The 25,901-nt window shown below is 40.8% G+C and overlaps 1 protein-coding gene across 2 annotated transcripts; it reads right to left on the minus strand.

Moving 5' to 3' along the window:
- Positions 1-2,653: 2,653 nt before the first annotated feature.
- Positions 2,654-24,049, minus strand: LOC110990876 (uncharacterized). 2 transcript variants are annotated; one of them, XM_087132087.1, is made up of 20 exons: positions 22,996-24,049; positions 22,433-22,504; positions 21,103-21,162; positions 20,491-20,559; positions 19,120-19,191; positions 17,474-17,545; positions 17,240-17,308; positions 16,657-16,728; positions 16,472-16,561; positions 12,041-12,112; positions 11,691-11,762; positions 11,084-11,158; positions 10,398-10,541; positions 9,109-9,177; positions 8,789-8,863; positions 8,272-8,343; positions 7,930-7,986; positions 7,587-7,768; positions 5,596-7,470; positions 2,654-5,411 (listed from the first exon to the last, which is right to left on the minus strand). In XM_087132087.1, exons 1-20 carry the CDS (start codon positions 23,163-23,165, stop codon positions 5,221-5,223), a joined length of 3,630 nt encoding a protein of 1,209 aa, XP_086988213.1. In that variant the 5' UTR covers positions 23,166-24,049; the 3' UTR covers positions 2,654-5,220. The 2 variants fall into 2 exon arrangements, with proteins under 2 accessions (XP_086988213.1, XP_086988214.1); XM_087132088.1 differs by lacking the exon at positions 17,474-17,545.
- Between the last annotated feature and the right edge of the window lie 1,852 nt (positions 24,050-25,901).

A 25,901-nucleotide genomic window follows, 5' to 3' on the forward strand; every position in this document is an offset into this window, starting at 1 on the left:
TGAGGCTGCTTTTGTAATCTGTGCTTACCTGGTGTATTATTGCGGTGGCAATGACCTTTCCCACAAGTGTTTCTGTACGGGACTGGAAGGGTATTCCCCTTACGTCAAAACTATAGTTTTACATTTCAAGGGAGCTGTATATAAACAGTAAGGGTATTATTGCTGCAACGCAGTTGTAATGTATTACACACCAATTTCATCTATTTTTGCTTCATGAGCACCTGTGTTGCCTGTATTTCATGCTCAAAGCGTACGTTTAAATGACCAGAACTTTTTTGCTGGCATGCTAGATTTATCTGCATGGCTATTCTGTTGTTAAGTTTTGTTGTTAGGAGGTTCTAGAAACCTAGAGTAAAACAACTTATAGATAATAGGAGAAAACTGTTGAGAAGACTTTATGGGACTACAGGCGAAGCTTTATCTGTACATTGTGCATTAGGGCCCCTGACCTGCTTGCAACTCGTCTGTTCAGCGATTAGAGAGAGTTCATCTTGACCAGGAAAGTGCTTAAGTGAAGAATATTGTGGCCAATTTTCGTTGGTTGCAGTGTTCAAGTAAACTTTATTTCGTGGTCATGGTTGCTTGCTATACACAACATGCCAGTTCGGTTGGTGGATAAACTTGGAGAAGATTACATACTACAGGTAGTTCCTTCCCTCTAATTAGTCTAAATCAAGAGAAAAAGAAAAGCACTAGAGCAGGAAATTAATTATCTTAACCCGCTGATAAGTATACACGTACGTGGTTAACGTTACTGGGCAAAAAGAAACGGAACTACGTCTATTTCCGACACATCGCAGATTGTAACCCCATTTTGCAAAGTGTCGAATGGAAAAATACCACCATTTTGCAAAATAATGAATGGAAAACAAATGCTCATATTTAGCGTCGTTGATGATGCTTAAATAAGTGAATGATTTCAAAGTTCCTTGAGTATTGTAAAATGTCATCATTACAAACCAAAAGACACGGAACTCACGTACCATCAAATCCACCTACCGACATCCCAGCAAACACATAGCGTCACCATAACGTTACTGGAAAGTTACGGTTTGGTCATGTTAGACAATGACCTTATCAGGACCTTATTGTAACGTCAAATTCCGACCTTGACTTGACTTCGTGGGAAAATGTTTTTTGACGACGTTATGCTAAAGTCTTTTGAATATCTGTCTTCTAACGTCGGGCAACTAACTTTATTTCAATGTCTCGACAACGTCATTTTTACACCTTATTTTGCGAAGTTCGGAAGATTTTTCCGATGACGTTGTCTTGACGTCTTTTAAATGTTTGCTTTTAACGTCGGGCAACTGACGTTATTTCAACGTCACCACAACGTCATTTTTATACCGTATTTTGCGAAGTCAGGGAGATGTTTTTTGATGACGTTATCCTAAGGTTGCTGAAATGTTGTGTTGCTAACGTGTTTTTCTGACGTTATTTGAACGATTAACAACATCAGAATGTAATGTTATATTGTCACGTTCAGGAAACTTTAGTTTTATTCAAATTATCTGCAGCCATATTCAATTAAACATTTATTTCCGATAAATTAGAAAGAAAATCTATACCCAAACCCATGGCTATAATTAAGGATATAAAAAACAAAACAATGTTTATATAAAATTGTACATGTTTTTCGATTATTATTTTTAAAACTTATACAATTTATGTAACCGACATATATTGCAGCAGTTGTATATATGGAGTTTCATATACTTCGGCGATACGTACAAAAATTGGTAAATTGGTTCCCGTCCGAAATATATAGGATAGAATCAACAGAATGAACCAGTCAAAAATTTTGCGTCTGCGCAATGCGGTAAATTTGAATTCACAAAGACACCAACTGCTGCAGCTGTTCGGCCCACTACGTCACTTGGTTTCTCTCTATTTGTGGCGGTGCATACGGCATATGTGGAGAGAAGCCGAGAGACCGAAGTGGGCCGAACAGCTTCAGCGGTTAGTACTTAATAGTGTCTTTCGATTCACGCTGCATTGCACGTCACGTCGTCGCCATTTATTCACCACACGCGTTTCCACTCCTCTAGCTGTTCTGTATCTGCGACTCTGATCCAAACCATCCTGTTCCAGTTATTTTGCAAATCATGATTTAAGGTGAGTATACCAATGTAGAACAATTTGTAGCATTGTATAATCTGACATTGTGTTTGTTCCAATTTCATATCGGCAATTTATAATATTCTAATAAATGTAATGCTACTAACTGAAAAGCGAGGCAGCTTTTACACGGCGTGCAGGTGGTATAATTCGATCACAACTTTCCTCCGGGCCTTCCTGCGCGTTTTTCGTTGAAGTGTATGCCCCTTGTGTCTACCGTTTTTTCCCCCGACAGCACCTTTTTTTCTACAAGTGACTGGATATCTGTTATGTCATTAGGATGTATACATGTTGAGTTTTTTCTACAAGTGCCTGGATATCTGTTGTATCATTGTGATGTATACATGTTGAGTTCACCGAGAGCAGTAGTACATTATTGTGCGCTGCATGTCTGACAATGGATGAGGCTGCTTTTGTAATCTTTGCTTACCTGGTGTATTATTGCGGTGGCAATAACCTTTCCCACAAGTGTTTCTGTACGGGACCGGAAGGGTATTCCCCTTACGTCAAAACTATAGTTTTAAATTTCAAGTGAGCTGTCAATAAACAGTAATGGTATTATTGCTGCAACGCAGTTGTAATCTATTACACACCAATTTCATCTATTTTTGCGTCATGAGCACCTGTGTTTTGCCTGTACGTCTATTTCCGACACTCCGCCGATCGTAACCCCATTTTGCAAAGTGTTGAATAGAAAATAAATGCTCTTACTTAGTTTTATTGAGGAGGCTTAAATAAATAAATGATTTCAAGGTTCCTTTGGTATTGTAAAATGTCATCATTACCAACAAAAAGGCACGAAACTCGCCATCAAATCCACCTACCAACATATGTTGGGAAAATGTGGCCCGTGCGCTGCTAGCAGTCTGGCCAGAGAGGGAGCGCTTCACCAAAGCAGTTGGCAATATAGCTGCCCCAAAACTGTGAGAAACAGCTTACTTCCTACAGGCAAACGGTTGTTAAGGAACACTGACTTTTTGTAAAACAGTAACGCTTTAAACAGCGAAGTGATTGGCAAGGGTAATAGGTTTAGTATAGACTGAACAAGATTTCAAAATGGCCGCCCCATGTTAATGGGGTAGGTGAAGATGAAAGTAACAACTTGTTCTAGTTTGAATTTGAAGGGACAGTGTTAGCCACTTCAGCTCTGTCTTTCGTGTCATCAGGCAGCCGGATCACCTTAGCAACCGGGCGGGTGTAAACTCGATCACCTGCTTTCACTCTCACAGCACGTACTGGTCAATCATCTCCAGGTAGTACTTCGATGGCCAGGAAGCACGTACGGACCTGCTGCGGTTCTATCATCAAAGCCACATTTTAAACTACCAGATCCTCTTCTCCCTTTCGCCATTTCTGGCGAGCTTGCATTGAAGGAAGATATGATTCAACAAACTCCTTCCAGAATTGCTGCATCAATACCTAACATTGTCACCAATGACGACGACCACGGATGCACTGTATATTGATCAGGGTAAACCACCTGTGGCCGAGCATAGTCTTGCCGCCCTAAGAGCAATGTGAAAGGTGTGACGGATCAGGGTTGGACACATCTGAGGACACATATCCCAAGCGTTTAGAGTTGAGGAGAGCCTCTACCTCAACCAAACTGATGTATAGGACAATGACAGACACCGTCCGATTACCAAGGATGGCATAAAAGTCATTCTTTACAGAACGCACCTCTCTTTCCCATGCTCCACCGAAATGTGGGCAGATGGCAGATTAACTTGAATCGGACCTTATACCTGGCGAGCTGCTACTGCAGAACAGGCGTCATTTCACTGACGGCCTTGGTCATCATATGTTACAAAGAGAATACCTATGCAATTACAAGCGGTAGTTTGCAGTGCATACAAAATACAGGCCAGAACTGCAATTTGATTCCATTGTAATGACAGTGTTAAACTCACATTTTTACCATTTTAACGCTGCATACATGACCAATTAAATCTATGTACACCACAACCTGACAACACCATATAATTACATTTGACCATGTCAAAACCTAACGTACAGGCTACATTCACCAAGTCAGTGAGATACGAAATGTGAAATCAAACAATCTTCACTGGTACAAGTTAATTTTGTACAACCTTACATTACGTATGTTGTTAAATATTATATTGGTTCTGGAGTAAAGAGGTTCTAAAGCCCTATGGTTCAGGAATGTGCACAAGGACTAACCAGTTAACCATCTACGTTTGCTTCGTGTAGCGTGTGGTATAACAACCTTTCGGGAATCAGTGCAACCTCGTGCCCCAATGTGCGTCTACGTCGTCCACCAATATTGCGGAACGTTGAATGGCGACTGTGGTATTCATATTAATGGCGTAGTGCTGGTTCATACTGGTAACGCCAGAGGAGAAACAACTGTTTGGCGACTTAATTAATGCATTTCAAGAATATGCAATTGTGATAGAATGTCATCAGGAAATAAATGTACAAATTTGTGGCACCGTTAACCTTGAATAAATGTTACAAAGAGAATACCTATGCAATTACAAGCTGTAGTTTACAGTGCATAAAAAACTCAGGCCAAAACTGCAATATGAGTCCATTGTAATGACAGTGTTAAACTCACATTTTTACCATTTTAACGCTACATACATGACCAATTAAATCTATGTACACCACAACCTGACAACACCATATATCTACTGTGATAATCACCAATGATGCCCACTCGGCTGAGTATAAAACTCACATTTTTACCATTTTAACGCTACATACATGACCAATTAAATCTATGTACACCACAACCTGACAACACCATATATCTACTGTGATAATCACCAATGATGCCCACTCGGCTGAGTATAAAAATGAACAATAGTTAACCCTTTCACTTTTAAAGAAACAAAATTACAAAGCATGAGCTGGTACTCCAGGCTTGCCTGCCTTCTATCTCTTCGTATAGACTGATGCCGTGTACAAATGTTAGGTCAAGAGACTAGGTCAAGCTAGGTCCTGGCCTGTTGTAAACACGGAGGTGTGAGATAACAACTCACAAAGTCGTGACTCTAGATTTTGTTTTCAACAACAGTCTTTTCCTGTGTGAGGCCTACACCAGCTGGCGATGATGGTTAATTGTCGCGTCCATCACTCCGGATATTCTATCTGGACGTCCGTGGAGAAATCTTGTTCGGTGTCATCAAGGAAGTGATACCACTCTGATCGACGTTGTGAAAGTCGACGACAACAACTCGCGCATTCTGTCGCGATGCATTCTCCCCGGCGACAGCAGCAACCGTGCCTCCACAAAGCCTTCGCTCCAGTCCACAGTAAACTCACTGCAGCAATGAATGCAGAAAGAGATAACATTTTCTCTTAAGTATTTGCCAGAACATTTTTCTTTTTGCATGGTTTTTATCGACAGACAATGAGTTATCCATAACATTAATTTTGATTTGCATGCTGTCTTAAAGAATTTAATCATTAAGCTTATAAACAAGATCGTTGGAAAAAGATTCTTACCCACGACAAACACAATAATGCTGAGATTCAGACACACAAGAATGACAGACAGAACTTCCTTTCTTTCCTCGCTGGATTGGCTCTGTTTACTGGGCAAGAGAAGCAGCGACGCTGCCAGCAGGTTCAAGAAGATGGTACCCAGGGAGCACATCTGCAGGCGATGCTCTGCGGCATCCTTCATGGGCTTGACGTAGGCGTGCAGGAGCAGAAAGCCGACGGAAATGACGATGGTTGCGAACATGGTAAAGTGGTCGTCGGGGCCGTACAGCAGCACAAAGAGCGTTTGGACGATTTTGCGAGCAAGTTCCAAGATCTCCCAGAACCAGAACTGTGGCTTGTAGTTTTCACACAGGAAACTTTTCCAGGTGAATTCATCCTGACTTGCTGGTTCCAAATGCAGAAGTGGCTCATCGTCTTCAGTCAGGTCAGGGTTTCCATGATTTTCACCAACATGACCGGCATTTAAACTACGAGCCTCACCAGCAACATCAAGCAGAGGCCGATCCTCACTTTCCCGTCTCCCGCATTCATCCCTCGTAGACTGCCCAACGTCTTCTGATTCCAACAAGATACCCGGAATGCCCTTTGCCCGTTTTCTATTGGTCCACCACAAGAGGAGAAGCAACACCAACGGAAAACCAACAACATAAGAGAGGGCGACTTCGGCGGCGTGGTTATAAGAAACGTGCTGCCGTGTTCGGCAGTCAATCGAGTAATCAGCCCGAAGTCTAGTGACGCTTACAGAGTCGTCCTCGTTTACATAAAAGAGTTGACATCCAGAGGGTAACAGGGTGAGGATCACACTGGACAAGCTTGGATAGGAAACAAAAAGCAGAATGACCACAAACAAGTAACACCTCTGCTTAGTTTTGGCTACAAGACCTGTTCGTTTTTCAACAGGCATATTCCTTGTCTTCAAGTAACACTTGGTCAAACTGTAATAACAACAGGCCGCGAACATAACGAGTGCCACAAAACCAGTGCCGACCAGGAACTCAATGTAGATTTCAGGATAGGTGAAGCTTGGGAGATAACATCTGGGACTGATTATTAACCGCATAATGTTCACCTCTAGCAGCCTAAAGAGAGAGCCGACACTCGTCAGTATCCTCGGCCATGAAATTTCTTCCAAAGCCGAGAATATCTCTCCCATGACCTGGTAAAACCCCAGTAGAATTTTCCCCCGAGCCAGCAGCACGCTGACTGGAGATCGGCTGTTCCTTTGGCCCTTGTGTATTTGCCAAGCGGTGACTGTAACGATCACAGCAATGACTGTCAACACCAAAAGGACCTCAAGGAGGAACCACCACCACTCAGGACATTTGAAGCAGTGGTCAAACCACGGGTAAAAAGACGGACTGCACTGGGCGCAAAGCCACCCCGAGTAGCCTTCCGCACAGGTGACGTTAATACCGCCCATCTCAGCGTTGACGCACGACTCACTACGAGGACATTGATGGACTTTAGGCAACACGCCTAGAAACCTCGTGCTCTCTTTGTTGTATTTGTTGGTCTCTGTGAGCATATTTTGGACGAATCGTTGATAAGATTGATAGTTGTCAGCCCTGCCCCAGTCCCAGGTCCACCAGAATCCAGGTAACAGATGTTGGTATTCACCTGAGCAGTTGACTCCTTCGTTTGGGCAGAGTTGGCATTCACCGAACCGATCTGTACGGAAGAAGTTATCAAGACAACGACAAGCACGAAAGCCAGCGTGGAGGCTTTTATTGGTGCCCGTTGGACACACCGTACAGTTGGCAGGACTGGTACCAGGATGGGCCTGTGGTGTAACGTAGGTCCCACTGTTGCATCTTTGGCAGTTGATACCTTGAGAGGTGTTCGCAACTTGGCCGGTCTTGATTTGGTAAAATCCACCTGTGTGCCAGAGAAAAAAATACAAAGCGATGTAAGATGTCAAAAACAGTAACACCTATGGAAAACCTCCGATTACACACTGAGGAAATACATGTTTTTTCCGAAAGGCTGTATACCTGGTGGGCATGCTATGCAACTGTTGTTTGTCCACGAAGTTCCAAACGTACCCTGGGGGCAGGGCGTACAGTCCCACTGGCTGTGTTTGCTTTTTCTGCAGTTAAATCCCGACAGGCTCAATATCTCCGCTAAATCCTTGGGCACACCTATGGGCAGGGCGAACCCGTCTCCAACTAATTCGCTTTGTGAGAAGAGACGGGGAAAACAGACCGAAGTTACATTGTTTACCAAATTCATTAGAGTTTGCGTTACCGTTTCCTCAGACACATTCAGACTTCCATCATACGTTACAGGTGATTTAATCATTATTGACTCCAAATTACTGATCTCTCCATTACTCACATTGTTAGATCAGTCCTATTCATCAGTGGTACAAATTCTAAAGTATTCTCGATTGCTCTGAAAAGAAAAATGCATTAACAGGCTTACACTCGTGAAATGATCCTTTTGTTCAAAGGACCCCCTTAAAGAAAATTTCATATCTCCAAGAATCTTGAAAGTGAATTTAATTAAAACAAGATGAATTTTGTAGAAATATCATGTTTCATCTTTTGGGAAACTTTCTAACTTGGATGGATTTCTTATTATCAGTAAAAGAAACTCTGACCATCTAGGTTTGACATAGTAGTTAAAGGTATACTACGGAGGTACATATTACCTAATTTAAGTACAAAGCAGACTTACATGTAACTGTCTTTGCCAAGATCTTGCCAAACAGTTTCAGGAATTCTCCTCAAGTTGTTGCCATACAAAGATCTGAAATTCAAATATACAGTAAAATAAAATAAAATAAAATAAAATAACAACAACACTTAAAAAGGTAAATAAGTGAATAGAAAGTTTATAACTTAGAAGCACTACATTGCAAAAATCAGTGTTCATGTTTAAATGCCTTTTAAACGCCTTCTTGGTAACACTTTATGGACTCGTTGTGGTGTCAATAAATCCAAAGCTACATACGTTTAATTTTTAAACAGATACATAGTGATGTGTTAGTAAATTTAGCCAAAGTGACACACTTCGGTGTTTATGACAGGGCATAAAATCACGGTTATCGGATGATAACATTTTCTTAACACAAAAACGTTTATGTCCACAAAAGGCGTTTAATTTTGAACGGTTACATGCCTATAGTTAGCGCAAAGACGCGTTCATAATTGGCGTTGGTTTTTGCGGTGTAAGGACGGAGGCAATGACTCACACGTAATCGAGAGTGTTGTTCCTGGTTGCAAATGACCGCTCTCCTAAGGACGACAGTTGGGACTGGAATAAGTATCTGGCAAAATAATCCATCCAATTTATTGGTTTGGCTTGGAAAAGGAATTTGATAGTACGTGCGTTGTAATTGGATAAAACCTACGTGTACAAACCTCAGTTGAGAACTGGTTTTATTTAGATCATAACATAATACCTGCGTTTTCTCCGACAAAAAGCCACTCTAAACGTTATTTTTCTCTCTTTTCAGTCAGAAATTCAGCTAGTGTAGTGTCTGATGTTGCCGTTAAAACTGTTCATACTCACAGACGCGTCAGTTTGGTATCATGAAACAGCCAGTCTACTAGTTCAGTGATTGGATTGTCAAATAGCATTCTGCAAGATACAAGAATATTCCGGATCATTACAGGTTTTAAAACTACAGTTTAAAAGTCGAAAATGAAACAGCATCATCTGCAGTCAAAAGACATGGGTAGGGCTTCCTCTGCTTGGAGATTCTTCTTCTTCCTGTGGTGTAGCGGCCAAACTCATTTTTGATTTCTAATCGATTGAGGGCGCTATAAGCGGGGACCATAAAAACAGCACTGAAAGCAAGATAGCTCCATCACGTTTTGCATCTTACAGATTTTGATTCGCCAATCCTGCCGAAGTTTATTTAACGGTTGGAGCTCATTATTCTCAGGATTCTCATATTAAATCAAAGAATTTGATTAAGTAATTACAGGGTTATTTATAGTCTTTTATAAGCCGAAACTCACTCATTTAGGCCATGCTGTTACATCGGTGGAACACTTTATTGTAAATGGTAAATAATACAGATACGCACATGGGGGGCCTACATATCAGAGCTATAGTCAAAGTTATGGGGTTTCGTATTGTCTAACTTAAATATTGGGCATCATATTCTTTTAGGGGAACTTAGATACATGTATTAGTGTCACTTAGATACACCTAAGTGCAAGTTATAATTTAGGTCGAAGTAAACATTGGGTGCATGTATATTTACATGTTCAAAGTGGGCATGTACATGTATTATTATCACCTGGACATGGGATGTACCGTACTCTTGATTTTTGTTTTATTTTAATTTTATTTTAGTCAATCTGTGCCTGTTCCTGTGTCCGTGCATCAAGCTGTATACGTGAACAAGAAGAGAAGCATTAAACATCTGGATCTGAAGTGTACACTATACATGTACACCATTGCGTGTGTATCCTATGGCAGATTCATGTGGGGTTTGGTTTATTGTGTGGTATGGTTTGGTTTGGGCTTTGTCTTGTCTTACTGGAGTAGCTGGGGCACTGCACTCCTCTGGGTAGTCAGCTTTTACTCGGGAATTTGTTATTTTTGTGGGGGGATGTTGCCATGCATATGTAGGCCTAGTGTGCTGATACACGTTACTCTAGTTTTGACATAGACCCATATCATGAGGTTCTTAAAACAGCTGTCCATTATTCAAATTCATCGACAAAGTCTAATTGCGTGGGGGGGTTGTTAGCGGGGGGGACTGTCCTTTGTGGTAACTCCCATCCCCCTGTTTTGTCTAATTTTTCTTTAAGAAGTATTTCAGGTGAATTGAAAAATGTTGAACTCACATATATCGAAGCGATCGAAGTCCTCTGAACACCCCCTCATGCAGAACACTGATTCTGTTTCGTTGCAAGTAGAGATTACGGAGGCCTGTCTGTGACCGGAAAAGTCCAGTGGGGATAAAAGTCAGCTGATTGGATGACATGTCCCTAAAATGACACACAGAAAATGAATCAAAGAGAGGATGTGTCCAGAACTCACTGCTGGCAAGGAAATCCAAACAACTATTTGATGCATACAGTGGCAGAAGTTACATCTGAATGGGAGAGGGGAGTCAGGTTGGCGTAGTCTTTCTTTCCTCGCCTTCCAACTCTGCGGTCTTGGTTCGAATCCGGCTCAGTCCACATGTGGATAAAATTTGCAGTCCCCACACCTGAATCCGTGGGTTTCCCCAAAACATCTGGGTTTTTCCCCCACTGCTAAAACTGAGCATTTCTTCAATGTATTCTTCACTCATTATCGTCCTGTAATTTGCGCTAAATGCACTATTGGGTGAATAGATATAATGAATAAATGAGTCATCTCTACTCAAAAGAGACTACACGTTCTGGTTTACCTATGATTTTCAAAAAGGTTTATTCATATCTTTTATTTATGGTTGCAATTTACTTAACAAATGAAAATCAGAAAAAATTAAAGGGAAGCTCATGCACACTTCTCTTGAATAAAACGGAAACCATGAACTTCTTACAGCGTTAATATTGAAGTGTAGTTAAACGTATCCTCTGGCAGACCTTCAGAAACGAGTCTGTTGTTGGACAGTTTTCTGCAAAGTTAAAAAGACTTCCGTGTCATCGTGTGTCTCTGGTTGTAACTGATACAGGGGTCCGAAATGAAAGATGTCACTTTGCGTGAGGAGATCCGGCGTTACACAGTTGCGTTCCTCCTCAAAAATGACATCTCCGTCGGGTGTTTGAATTTATAAAAACAGAACTCAGCCAAATTTGTACGCTGAAATAAGTTAGTTTCTTTCAAGGGTTGTCACAGTAACAAAAGAAACTGCAGGAAGCTTCATCTTAGGTTCTTGTGTGTGAAAGAAATGGGCAGCAAGCTTTTCTCTTTTAATTTTAGGTTCTCGTGGTTTTTCAAAAGGTGTGATCGTGTGATCGGTCAAGCGATCAATTTGGAGTTTGAACTTCAAGACAAACGCGCTGGAGTCGAGCTGGAATATTTCAGTCATCAAAACTGGAAGTGAAGTCTCGAAGTACAAATTGATTCTAAATCCCAACCAAAAATTCTGTTTAATTTGCAATTTTATCGATACGGCCTATGATGTTGCTTTTTAAGAGAATACTTACATTGTTCCAATTTCTGTCAAATTTTCAAACATGTTGCTTGGCAGAGACGTCAGTTCGTTTTTGTCTAAATACCTAGAAAATATATAAGAAAATATACCTGTTAAATTTTCAAAGAAATATTCACAAGCCGGACTACCTGTAACCAAAAACATTTATTTCCCATTCAGTTTTTTGCGAATTTCCACTAACCAGAAACATTTTGAAACGAAACCAGTGTAGGGAAACATGAGTAAGTGAATTCTAAAAAGTGGAAACATTGGTCTATTTTAAATCTACAGAGTGCTCTCGTTTCTTTACCCACGATATCCCAATAATTGGCGTACAATAAAATCGATATCTAAGTCACTCACAGCTCCTTGAAACCTTTGATTCCGTGAAATGCTCCCGGGGAGACGCGTCGTAGATTATTTCTAGTAAATATACTGCAGATAAAACACACACGGGAATGGTTTTATGTTTTAGATAACACATTATAGACTAACAATTTGTGTTAGGCCGGTTCACAGGCAAAAAAAAGGAACAAGAAAAAAGGATCCCGACTACTTTGAGAGATCTTTACAGGAAACTACCAGGATTGTTTGACCTTTTCTCCCGTCTTGAAATTTTTCTGAAAATTCATTTCGCTGATTTTCAGGATAGTGTTGTCAATAATTAACTAATATTGGGCGAGTGCATGTCAGTCTCTTTTCTTTTTATAGATTTTATCAATGGAATTCGATTCAATTAAAAAAGAAACTCTTTTTACATTCATCCCCAATTTCGTAGAACATCACTTAGAGTTACTTTTAAAAATACTAACAAGCGAGGATTTGGATTTCAAATGAAGTATCACTGAATGGGAAAGAACCATAATCTTGTCATATTTCTATACACCTTGCCCCTTTGGGGGTATTGTGGGTTGTTTGTTTAGCAAGCAAGGTATCTTCAGGTTGCTTCCCTCTTTGTCAGCCGTGCACCAAGTACGACCACAGACTTGCACCATCAATCTCAGCCGCATACACGAGCATATCCGCAACACACGTTATTCGCAATTCAACCCTATTTCTGCATTCAGAAAATATAATCGCCCACACTAACCAACCACATTTTGGGTACACATAACTCCAACCTGCAATCAGGTAACTTACAAGGAGCAAACCGCCCACACCGGATAGCCAACAGTCAACAGACTTGTTTCTGTCAAGACTTATCACCCGACAACATAGTCGCTGTCAAAGGCAATCGAGACTCCACCACCACCAACCTACATCCACACCAGGGTACGTTAACCTGGGCCACACCATTCTCTCAAATTCTACAGCTCTTTTCTGGGAAGGTGGAAGAAACTCAAAAATCGAATAGCACTAGTCTTGAATGCTGGTGAAGTCGTCCCCGAGTCATGTCGTCCCCGTGTCAAATCGTCCCTAAGTCAAGTCGTCCCCCGTATAAATAATTAAATTATAATTTTACTACGGCAATTTACATGGGGGGGGGTAATTTTTTCTTTCAATTTTTTACTGTGGAAACTAATTTTGGGGGGAATAATATATTGCATTTTGACTTTTTCTTTCACTGCAGTAATTTATTTTGGGTGTTTTTAACTTTTTGTACTTTTCCAGTTTTTGCTGGGGGAAATTTATTTATTTCTTTGTCTTTTATTGGGATTTTTGGCTTGATCTTCACATTTAACATCATTTGATTAACTGTGATCACATTTTATCGACTTTGACGGGATTCTAAGTGGATTATAGCCAACCAATCAAATTACAGACGAATCGAGGGTGAAAATGAGCAATAGAAAAATTTGCATGAGAAGTATAACACAGAGCGTCCCCAGCTCAGTTGTCGGCCTGTATGCCACACCTGAGCTGCCGTGAAACACCACCTTCGTCGGCGAAACGTCAAAAGGGTGGCCATGCGCATTGAGCCTTGCCGCTCGGACAAGACAAAGGTTGTAGCTCAATTGGAGTGCTCACTCACACACCACTGACGGGGAACCCCAATTACATGTATACCGTAATTGATCGATAAGTAACAATTACAAGTAACTTCATTTTACAAGAGACTTATCACAAAATACAAATTTAATACAATCATTACAAAATTTCTTTCACGATACGCTCTTAAAACAACCTAGTCAAAATGTTAACTGATTTTCCTAGTAATTTAAAATTACTAAAATTCATTTCCGCATTACTGATTTCATAAAGTTATTAAAATAAACTGTAAATGACCACTGGAAGATTTGAAACTGTTTGAAGATGTTTTGACAATTCAAAGAATAGGCCTATGTGCTGTTACATTGGCACACACCAGGAATGGCCTTTTTAATTAATATATGTGGCACGTCTTGGTTACCGTAGATATCAAAAGCCGCCAGCTCGAGCTGCGGAGAATGAATGAAAATTGTGAGTACATGTACAAGTCTCTGTCTTGTTTTTTTCTCTTCTACATGTGGTTGAGGCACCTTCAAAGAAAATTACATGGACGGACAACACTTGTAAGAACTAGTGGGGGACGACTTGACCCGAGGACAATTTGAGTTGGGGACGATTTGACCCGGGGAAGACTTGACCCGGGTTTCAATTTTGGGGAACGACTCGACTCGGGGATGTTTCCCGTTACCCTACTCTTCACCAAGCCACAACTACACCTCAACCCGCAACTTGTTTGACTACTTCATTCGGCCAAAGCCCCAACCAAGAGGCGTGAAGAGGAAGCACCCGTACTGATATTTTTCAAGACCACGTACCACATCTCTAAAGAGAATAATCCTAGCCTCTGCTGTCTTATGACCTTAATAAAGGATTATACTTGGACTCAAAAATGAACAAACGTCCGGACAATGATTTTCCCGTTTCTTGCCACAGCTTCAATTATTTATTATTTTGCCAGATACCAAATCTGTTCTGGGCAAGCTGGCATCAGTCACATGGGCTGGTAGGCCCCAAAACATACATCAAACAAAGGACTCCCACGTCCGATGTACATGATGTACATCTATTGTCATTCGGCTTACAGGCCAATCATTAATGAATGGGCTCCCAGGCCCGAGGAATAATCATGAAATGATGGAATGATCCATCCAACCTTTTAGGGTCAGCGCTGGTTGTGCTATGGAACATACAGCACCCCACGCCCTTGGGTACATAAGAGGGTGTGGCTGACCCTTTACAAATTACAGTGTATTATGGTAAACATCAATGTCAACAATAATCTCATTGGTACAATGTATCATAACAGTAAAGATACTTGTCATGTCTTGTATGTATTAGGAAGTGGCTATCTTCGAATCCTGGAAAACGCCACTAAAACCTAAATAACTTCAAAAAAGGCATGTGCTGGGGCAGTGGTGGGCAAATTGACCCAGCTTGCCAACAAGCTGTGACAGAACGATCCCCACATGAGAATTTCCCTCCTAAACTAGCATTGCCTGACAGAAGTAACCTGACCCCTTGCCTGATTGGCTAAAACAGTGGACTGTAATTGGCTACCAGTTAGTGCACAGTAACTCTGATTGGCCCGCATTATGAATAATTAGTGCTAGAATCCTCTTCAATATCCACCTTTTGTGAAACCTTTAATTTTCAAACTGTCATAACTGCAAGAAAAGGGGAGCAATTGAAAGCAAACTGGTGCAGATTTGTGGGGGATCTATGGCAGTTTTCTGGAACCATGAATATAACCACACAAGGCAGTACAGATTTTACAGCTTTCTTCTAACCACATACTTGTGATCCCACCTTATGCATAAAGAGTTGGGCTGAGTGCAAAAAGTATAACATCTGCCAGGAAGTGTGTCAGCTGCCTAGGGCAGTGCACATAGGACTATGTGCCTATATCTGATACAATGACATTCTTCAAACCATGCAAAGCAATAGATCTGTGTTCCACCAAGTATAAAAGGTTCTGTCAAAATACATGCACTGTGACAGAACATCGTATAACCAAAGCCCCCCAAGTATTCCCAGTAATTTCAGTTCACACATAGTGAATTGAGGAATACAACCATATACCCTGAACGATATTCCTTATTGCTACCTATCCAAAGTCAAAGCAATGGCAAAAAAAATAAAAAAAAAATAAAAATAAATAAACAAAAAAATAAATAAATAAAATAAAAAAGAAAGAAAGAAAAGAAAAGAACACTCAGTGGAAAAAGAACTGTTTCCCCACAACATGCCGAACTAAGGTCAAGATCACCAAATCCAACCGAATAAGTCTAATAGCGGAAAATTTGAAACCTTCATAACCAACCTATCCAAAGCGACACTAACAAACCACCCGATCCGACTACCCACCGCTACTTATAAGTGAGACCTGAGCAGCAAAATAGCCTGCAATGACCGGGATGCTAATATATTTTCGTATGATGTAATAGTAGGCAAACCTATAAGTGAGGCTAATATTGGTCATGTTCTTATGTCCGCTCATAATCCAATTCTCGGACATAAACAGGCTAGATTTGTTACATATGCTCCAACCAGGAGTTATTGCAAGTCACCAGACACGAAGTGTCACAGAATGTGAAATTACTATCATCGTTTAACACTTTTCACACACCTAGACATTTCCGTCCGATAGCTATCAGCCGTCAAGCTATATTGTAACGACAAGCAGCCATCTTAGGTAAAGATTAAATCCTATATTGGCTTCTTTTCCCGATTATCACTAACGGTTACAAACGTGTGGGCTGTAATGACCCGGTAGCAATATTTTTCTGCAGTATTTTACAGGACGCTTAATCAGTCGATATTCAGTTTCATATTCTAATGCCAGATTCAAGTGTCGTATATACTTACAGAGTTTGCAGTTTGTAGGGATTCTTTCGTTTCGTCCCATTGAGAAACAGCCCAGATGGAATTTCCTCCAACTTACAGTTATAAAAAACCCTGCATTGCGAACAAAGATTATAAAATGTTAAACGACGCCAATCGCTCCAACGCCTAAACAAGGGAGTTTGGATGACATTAGAGTGATTGCTTACATAACATTGGGATTCCGTGTCCTCCCAAAGGTGTGTGACCTTAAAACCTTCAAGTTAGTATGTTCCATCCACCTAATTGAACAAATTAAACAAAAAACAACAACAAATAATTGATAAATCAATTGCAGTTTAGAACCAAAGTAATGTCTCGTGTATTCGTATAACCATATATGAACGTTTCTATTCCTCAGCAAATTGAATTTACTTTCAAATTCCTAAATAATGGTTGTCAGTTCATTAAAGTCATAGAATACAGACTTGGTTATTGTTTTGGTTGTTTTTGTTTTAATAGGGTTTGTGTTAAATTTTTCGGGGTGATGGCGGTGGAATGAGTGTTTATTCTGTACATTTATTCTGTGACCTTTTTAATGTAACTTCGGTGTTACAATAGAGAGAACTTACTGAGGAGTGGAGTAGGGATGCTCATACAGGAAAAATGCCTCATAGCACACTCCATACAGTTTAACATTTTGTTTGTGTGTGTTTTTTCGTTTGTGCATGAGTTGTTTTTGTTATTCCTTTCGTATCGGAAATTGACCGACGAGCTAAAAATATACACCAAAGATAACAAGATTTTACTCACAAGTTCGTAAACTGCAATCCTTCTGTGATAACTCGTCCAAGTTCTTCAATAGCGTTTTTACTCAAAGTCCTGAAAAACGAAACAGGTATAACACAGGTTTCCATTAGGCAGCTTGTAAAATTGTTAAGGGGATGGTGGCATTTCTAAAGTGAAACTAACTTCACTTAAAAAGCCTTACCCGACTGCATACGGTACTGATTTTTCTGTTTTAAAATTCGATGATTGCCGACTTACAATTCATAAATATTCGTTGGTCCCGCAAGTGCTCCAGGCTGTACTTCCGAAATTTTGTTTTCTTTCAAGTTCCTGTGAATTGCAGTAAAGGACCAGGAAGGAAAATAGGCAGAATTTATCAAAGCGTCACATTTTCCTGAGATTTTTACTGGCGATATCCCAAAGGTGTTACAATGATTTTAAGGAGTGTGACGTCAATTATCTCAGGATGTTGTAATCTTACTTTTAGAATGCCGAGATTATTTATCTCAGACTGTCGAATTTTATCTTTTTACTTTGTCAACCTGAAATAAGAAAAAGCAGGATGTTGCCCCGCACCCGCAAATCTCGATTGGTAAATTCTAGCGCCCTTATGTTTTGCTGGTTCTCGTTACCTTGCATTCTCCAGGGTCTTTTTGGTGTACATGTACATGTTTATACAGTACATGTTTGCGTGCTACGAAAAAATGGTCGAACAGTTTGATAATGCATTGCAAATTGCTGCTCAAAATATCGGTCAGACTTGGTATTACCGGTCTCGTTTAACTTTTACACTGGATGGTTTAATGGAAAAGTATTTCATACATGTAATTAACCCCTTATTACAAATCATACACGTGGTCCATGCTGTCGGCAGAGTCTGGGTCCGGAAACTTAGCTGCCATGATAATGTGCGCACTATCCATTCGCGTCGGACAGTCAACCGGCCGGCCAGCAGCGTCAAGTACACGTACATGTAGCCCTACCATACACGTGGCATCGAACACAACTTTCGACCACCGGTACCAGTGCCGCGTGCAAGGTTGTACCAGACTATTGTGCAACTTCATCGTGGCTGTTCAACGTGTATGCGCGTGCGTGAATAGAAAATGAGCGTATGCATTCGTACGTACGCATGCGCAGTGAATTCCCCCACCATTTGCGAGTTAAATAAAATCTGGTAACGATTTGAATTCTACAGAAAAAAAACACCATTGCCATCTACCTCATGATTCGGGGCAAGTTTGCTTAGTTACATAAGAGACGTCTTGCACCAATACACTGTGTTCAATGGGTAAGAAGGGACAAAGGAACCAGTCCATTTCAATAATGGTGGTCGCTAAAGCTTGCCCCGAGTCACGAGATATAGCAACAGTGTATTTAGTCTGGGGAATTCAAATTGTTACTTTCATGTGCAATCTGATAACGCAGTGTACCAGATTTTATTCAAATTTAATTCGCAAATGGCTTATTTCGGGAGGAGATTTGACCAACTTCCCAAGACGTTGTTGCTGGCGTGACTATAGGTTCGTGCGTTTCAACTACACGTACTCGTTTTGACCAAGACTAGACACCCAAACCCTTGCAACCCGCTCATCTTCGATAAATTATTGTTGACCACGAATATCAGAATAGGAAGAGTAATAGAATTCCATGCTATCACAAGCTAGATATTTAGGAATCGCAAGTCGGATGGCACTCACGAAACTCTGATCATAATGTTGTTATATATAGCACTCTCGGGATTTTTGCATTATCGTCAATTAGTCCTTTTCCAGGAAGAATACGCTGCTCTCATCCAAAGAAATTTGCTTGACAGTACAGCTCACAAGTCTCTGAAGTTTTGATGTTTTTCTCGAGACTACAGTGCCGTTTCATACGGCCAACGTATTTTTGCCTATACTTACAGATTAAGCAAGTTTTTGCACCTTTTGAAGGTGCCTGTCTCCAGGACTCTAATGCTGTTCTCTTCGAAATTACTGTGGATAGAATTTAAAGCCAACACGTGAAAATGTAAAAAGTACTTTGGTGCTGTTCTGACCATCCCAAAAGGTTAATATACTGCTCCATTAACCTTGCATGTATTTATTTTCAATTCCAAATGGAGCAAATAGATTGACCTGGTAGCCAGGACTTGATAATCAACAATGAGGAATGTATACATTGGAAAATTGGCCAGTCTTATACAAAAAGTGGAGCAGGAAGCATTTCCTCGGGGAAGAGCGCCCTCGCTATAGGTAGGAAAAAGCACCGAGTATACAATGTTAATTAAATGTAATATGCATTTATGTATGAAAAACCCGTACTTGAAATTAAGTAGAAGTTGTTATCACGGTCCTAACGTCATGCACCGTTTACAATGAAGAAAAAGCAAACATTTGGTACTCCACACTCAATCGCACAAATAATCCACACAAAACCTCATTGTACTAATTTATAAAAGATAGCAAGAAGACACAAATGAAATAAATTGATAAACTTAAACAACAGCAGCAGAAGCAGCACCAACGACAACAAGGAGAAGCAGTAACAGCAGCGGTGGCAGTGGAAACGGCGACGGTGGTGTTGAAAATTGGACGAAGCCCTCGACTTCCAACGCCTGTAACCTTGATATCATGCACAGATACACCGACCATAGCCGCAGACGTGGCTCCGCGAATGCGACGCGAATGGGAAGTGAATCTGTCATCATGAAGCCTGACAAAGTTAAGGGTACGACGAAGGACCGCGACAAACTGGGAACGCGTAATTGGGCTCCCGTTGAAATGAGACAAAAATGGGCCATTGGGGGAAGTGGACCCGGCAAGGTAAGACAAAGTCGTCTGCACTGGACACATCACTGTGTTGCGATTGTGCACTGCCTGAATGGACTTGACATAACTATGGCCATATTACTCCGTTTTCGAGTGACACAGCACCAGTTCAAGCTTTTATTGAGGGAATCTTGGACAAAACATCTGACAGACATAGCGGGACTGAGGAATGGCGGGATCGGGCCGTAAACTCCCTAATTCAAAGAATACCGTAAAATGCGAGTAAAAATGCCACTTCAAACGGCGAGAACATCCAACTAACTTTACTGTCAATTCAATTTGGTGAATCACAGAAGGGCCTAAGGAGCAATTATGCCGGGGGGCCTACGGGACACTTGGCACGGCCCTTCTAAGTGCAAAACAGAAAAGATTGTGACTTGTTTCTTTTCGGATTTCGGTAACATGGATATTAGAGGACATAGTACACTACCAATTGACTTGGTTCTGGTTCAACACTGCACTTACGCTGAAAGTAGATTGATACCATTTTTCACGATCGGCTTCATGTCTTGTAGTCGATTCCCGTATGCGGTACTGCAAAACACAAAACGAAATGCTGATGCGTATAGATGCACGTGGATATTAGGTAGGCAACCTGGAACAAAACGTTTACATAATATTTACACTCCCCGTTCCCTCGCCGCATTCGTTGAACCCTGGCTGCACCTGTATGGAACCATGGGCACACAGCACTACGATAGTGTGTTCGCCGATGGCATTATTTTTGAGAAAGCATTTAGTGACGTTAATTCACTCACACACAAACAAAACCAAGCTGGTAACAAACGTCAATTCAATTCTTCTTAATGGTATGGTTATCTGTTAATTTTCATCGTATTCATCGTAGTTATTTTCTGGTAATATTAAGTCACTTGTCCTTGCTTCGTAAGTTTAAGTTTAATGTGGATAGGATTATAGGCCTACACATACGGACTGGCATTGAGACTACTACAATGCGCGTCTGTATACGTACGAATAACCGAGGCAGAGTCCTGTTTCTCAAGGTCGAAGGCATATCCCTACTACAAAATGTTATTAATTCCTGTCAAACTGATAACCATATCACATGTTACTTACAATATTCCCACAGACTCTGGCAATTCAAAGGGTTTCTCGATCAGGTTGCCGTTTAGGTTTCTGAGCGTAAAAAGGAAGCAAAACAGCAGATCTCTTATTAGGCACACTACCAACCCTTGTGTACATTGGAATGCTGAACGACGCCGACGTGGAATGAAATCTGTCCATAATGAGAATATATGTATGAGGGCGCGCACTGTAAAAACAAGTGCTATTGTTTTGTTTTAATGGTGCTTTCAGCAACTCAGGCTATTTGTGCCAATAACTGTACGTTTATTCATACACTTTATTAACCAGCATCACATTACGGAGTTAGGAAGAAGGTCCAATTTTAGAGGCAGGAGGAAACCGGAGTACCCGGAGAAAACCTGCGAGAGCGAGTATAATAAATACACTTAAACCATGGGCCAATCGGGACTCGAACCGGGGCCTCATTGGTGCAAAGCGAGGAAAGAACCGCTACGCTAACCCGCTCCCCCCCCCAAAAAAAATCCCTAAGTGTTCATGATTAACGCTTTTTATACGCCTTCCTGGTAACACTCAAGGACGGATGGTGTTGTGTTAAAAATCCAAAGCTAAACACGCTGTATTTAAAAAACAATTACGTGTTCGTGTGTTAAGAAGTTTTGATACAATGACACATTTAGGAGTTAATAACAGGACCCAAAACACGTTCATCGGATGGTAACACTTTCTGAACACCGAAACACGTTTATTTCCAAATGTTGGTGTTTAATTTTAAATGATAATACATGTTTACAATCTATGCAAAGACGCGTTTTAACGGGCGTTGGTTTTTGCAGTACATGAAATGGCAAACACGTGGAAAATAACCATGCTCATTTAGAAGCAAAACCCGGAATTATTAAATAGAACAACAATTTCCATTCCTAACTACCCAAGATAGTCTAGTCATCCCTATTGGTCAAGAAGTCGTCCCCGCGACTGGGCTTATTAAAAGCAGTTGATAAGGTACTTACTCGCATGAGGCACATTCCATATCATAGATAGAGGGGGTGTTGCAAACAAAGTGAAATTATTGTTGAAAAAATTGTCGGGAATTTAATTTTTTAAAAACTTGTTTTCCCTTTATGACTCGAAAGGTATTCACAAATGAGAAATAAATATTTGCATGGACGCTGATATGCCCGTCGCCTTTATTGGCTTGGGGCATCATCAGCGCACATTGTCAACAGACTGACCAAGCAGATGCTTGTTCATTATTATACCTTATTTAAGACCTTCTTTGAATTCAAATAGGTGAAGTAGGCCTACATAATGCAGCTGACCACTTGCACCACTCTCGTTAAAAGTAATATGCAAAACTTACATCTTAAACAGGGACTTGAATTCCAATAAACCGTCGTAAGGTATCTCACGCAAGGAATTTTCTCCCAGTTCGCTGTTAAGAGAAGCAGGGAATTTAATACAAAGCAGAAATCACTCGAGAATCTGCAGCTTCCAACATATTCACGTGACTCTCATTCCACTGAATTTTATTCAGTGCCAAGTCCGAGAACACAACTGTTATTTGTCAAAAAAAACCTCTTTGAATTATTGTGCCTTAAAACAGCGGTAGAAATTTCTGACTCAACTGACCTGATTTTAGACTTGTCTTTCTAAACATTAGATCAGTATATATCCCCTTCTCATGTTGTCAATATAATGCTCAGTTACCGTCTTTCATCAAAATGTACCTGTTCTTACTACATTGGTAAAGGAGGTATTTTCGTTACGTTATTCGTTGTACTTTTCAAATTATTATTTGTTGCTTTGATTGCTGCTTGAGATATTTTTGACATTTGCCTTTTCACTGACTGCCAGCCACAGTTTGCCGATGGTACGCACCGTCGCTTGAAAGAGAGACTGAGGTATATTAACTGTAATACTTACAGTGACACAGTGTCGATGGGGATGCCTGTGGGTAGTTCTCTGAGGCCTCTGCCAGTACAATTGACTGTGTGCAGATTCTTGATACACTCGCACACATCACAGGCGTCCCCCGTTGAGTTCATCCCGACCACCGAGGTTGCGAAGGCGAGAAGTAGTACCAGACAGGCCATGATCGACGCACCCAGAATATATCCTTGGTAATGCTACTAACTGAAAAGCGGGGCAGCTTTTATACGGCGTGCAGGTGGTATAATTTGATCACAACTTTCTTCCGGGTTTTCCTGTGCGCGTTTTTCGTCGAAGGGTATGCCCCTTGTGTCTACCGTTTTTCCCCCGACAGCACCTTTTTTTCTACAAGTGCCTGGATATCTGTTGTATCATTGTGATGTATACATGTTGAATTCACCGAGAGCAGTAGTGCATTATCGTGCACTGCATGTCTGACAATGGGTGAGGCTGCTTTTGTAATTTGTGCTTACCTGGTGTGTTATTGCGGTGGCAATGAACTTTCCCACAAGTGTTTCTGTACGGGACCGGCAGGGTATTCCCCTTACGTCAAAACTATATTTTTAAATTTAAAGTGAGCTGTCAATATACACAATGCTATTATTGCTGCAACGCAGTTGTAATGCATTACACACCAAATTCATCTATTTTTGCTTCATGAGCACCTGTGTGTGGCCTGTATTTCATCCTCAAAGCGTACGTTACGGGTGATCAGAACTTTTTTGCTGGTATGCTAGATTTCTCTGCATGGCTATTCTGTTCCTTAAGTTTTGTTGTTAGGAGGTTCTAGAAACCTAGAGTAAAACAACTTATAGACAATAGGAGTAGTAGGGAAGGGACAGTTCTGGACCAAACGCCCCTTTTTACCCGGTTTTTGCTCAAAACCATTGGGTAGTACATCGACTCAAAAAATCGTCGAAACCTTTTTGGTGGGAAAAAATGGGAAAATCCAGAAATGACGTGAACCCCGTTTTTGCTCAAAACCCTTGAGTAGTACATCGACCCAAGAAACGGGAGGATTCCCACTCACCTTTTGACCCCGGCTGTAAACAACTCGTGACTAGCGCCGGGGATTCCCACTCACCTTTTGACCACACGCCCTTTTCACCCCCTTTAACCCATCGCACTCACCGCTCGCTCACCTTTTGACCCCGGCTGTAAACAACTCGTGACCGGCACTCACTCGCAAACAAGTCTCGACTTGCCCGATCTGAACTCGTGACTGGCACTCACTCACAAACAAAAAGGGATTTCCCCTTGCTTTTCCGGTCTGAACTCGTGACCTCTACTTAAAGCATGGTTCTGTTCAAAGCAAAACACGCTATATTTACAACCGCCTTAAATAAATGACCTATATATAAAAAACATGTCAAGTCAAGTCGATAGAAAAAATGGAAAAAAATTAAGAAACCTATATATAAATAGAGACATGAGCAACCTTCTAAACAGACCATTACTAAAATATTTTACTCGATTTAAGAAGGTGTTTTTAGAAGATTTTGTCAAACAGTATAACATTCTGCTACAGACACCTAAAAATAAACACCATACACGATTTGAACTAATAAACGCTATCAAAGAGGATCAAAAACAATTTAGATATCTCCCGCGTCAGTCATATCGGCAGCTGTTGAAAACGGTACAAAAATATAATATTCCTTTTGCAAAGAAAGACAGATACGTCAAACAGGACTTTATTGAAGCGAGTAAAGCTTACACTCAGCCAGAGGAAATTGCGGAAGTCGACATTAGAAACGTCAGGCGCTTTCAGGGTAATTTTCGCAATTGGGAATTGATACCCCATTTCTTTGAATACGATTTGATACACTTTTTTGATTTTTACGAAACTGTCATCGAGAAAAAAGCTTTGGAAGAACTGAAAGAAATTGGTTCGTACAAATTGCAAACGGCTCTAAAAGTTCAGTTTAGATTGGAAAAACCTGAAAAAACTGAATTTGGCGTATTCCCCTTTCCGAGCGACAACAATGCCGTCGCCAATAAAGCCGACGTTAAAAACGCACTCGCTGAACAACGCGAAGCGCAAATAAAAGAGGTGGAGGCTCATACACAAAAAGGCTCGGGTTGGATCTTTGACAAAGTTGTTGCTTTTTACATCAACGTGGTTAAATATAATCCAGTGGGTTCTTCTTACATTCCGTTGCCTAAGGAATTGGGAGACAAAAAAGCAATCATAAATGTCCAAAATAAAGATCAAGAATGTATCCGATGGGCGTTGCGGGCAGCTTTAAAGTTATATTCAGACGATGTCAAAAGTCAGCTAGAAACAAATCCAAAATATAAAATACATGACGAGCGACCTTCGACTTACCGGTCAGAATCAGATGGTTTAAATTTTACAAACATAAGCTTTCCAACACCGATTTCACAAATCCCTCGTATAGAATCGCAAAATAGCTTAGCGATCAATGTGGTTGGTTACACCAAAAGAGACGGTCTTTACATTCTTTACAAAAGCAAGCGTCCAGAAGAACCGATCAATTTACTTTACTTTAACAAAGGTGACGAAAATCACTACTGTTGGATTAAAAAATTTTCTAGGTTGACGGGTGACATCAATAAACCCGACGGCCAAAAACACTGGTGTTTCAATTGCATGTCGCATTTCCAAACGGAAGAAAAGTTGACCAGGCACAAAGAAGATTGCCAAGGCTTAAACGTTCCTACATGTAAAGTTGAAATGCCGGTCAAAGGTGAGAATATACTCAAGTTCAAAAATTACAAAAAATAAACAAGACACGCCTTTTGTCATTTACGCTGATTTTGAGTCTGTTTTAGAAAAATTACCGCCAGCAGACACAAACACTCTCAAAACACAGATTCACAAGCCTTGCGGATACTCATACGCGGTCGTCAGATGCGATGGAGTTTGTACTAGCCAA

Source organism: Acanthaster planci, unplaced genomic scaffold, assembly GCF_054643075.1.
Source record: "Acanthaster planci isolate LZ-2023a unplaced genomic scaffold, COTS_SCS Contig79, whole genome shotgun sequence".
Classification (NCBI taxonomy): domain Eukaryota; kingdom Metazoa; phylum Echinodermata; class Asteroidea; order Valvatida; family Acanthasteridae; genus Acanthaster; species Acanthaster planci.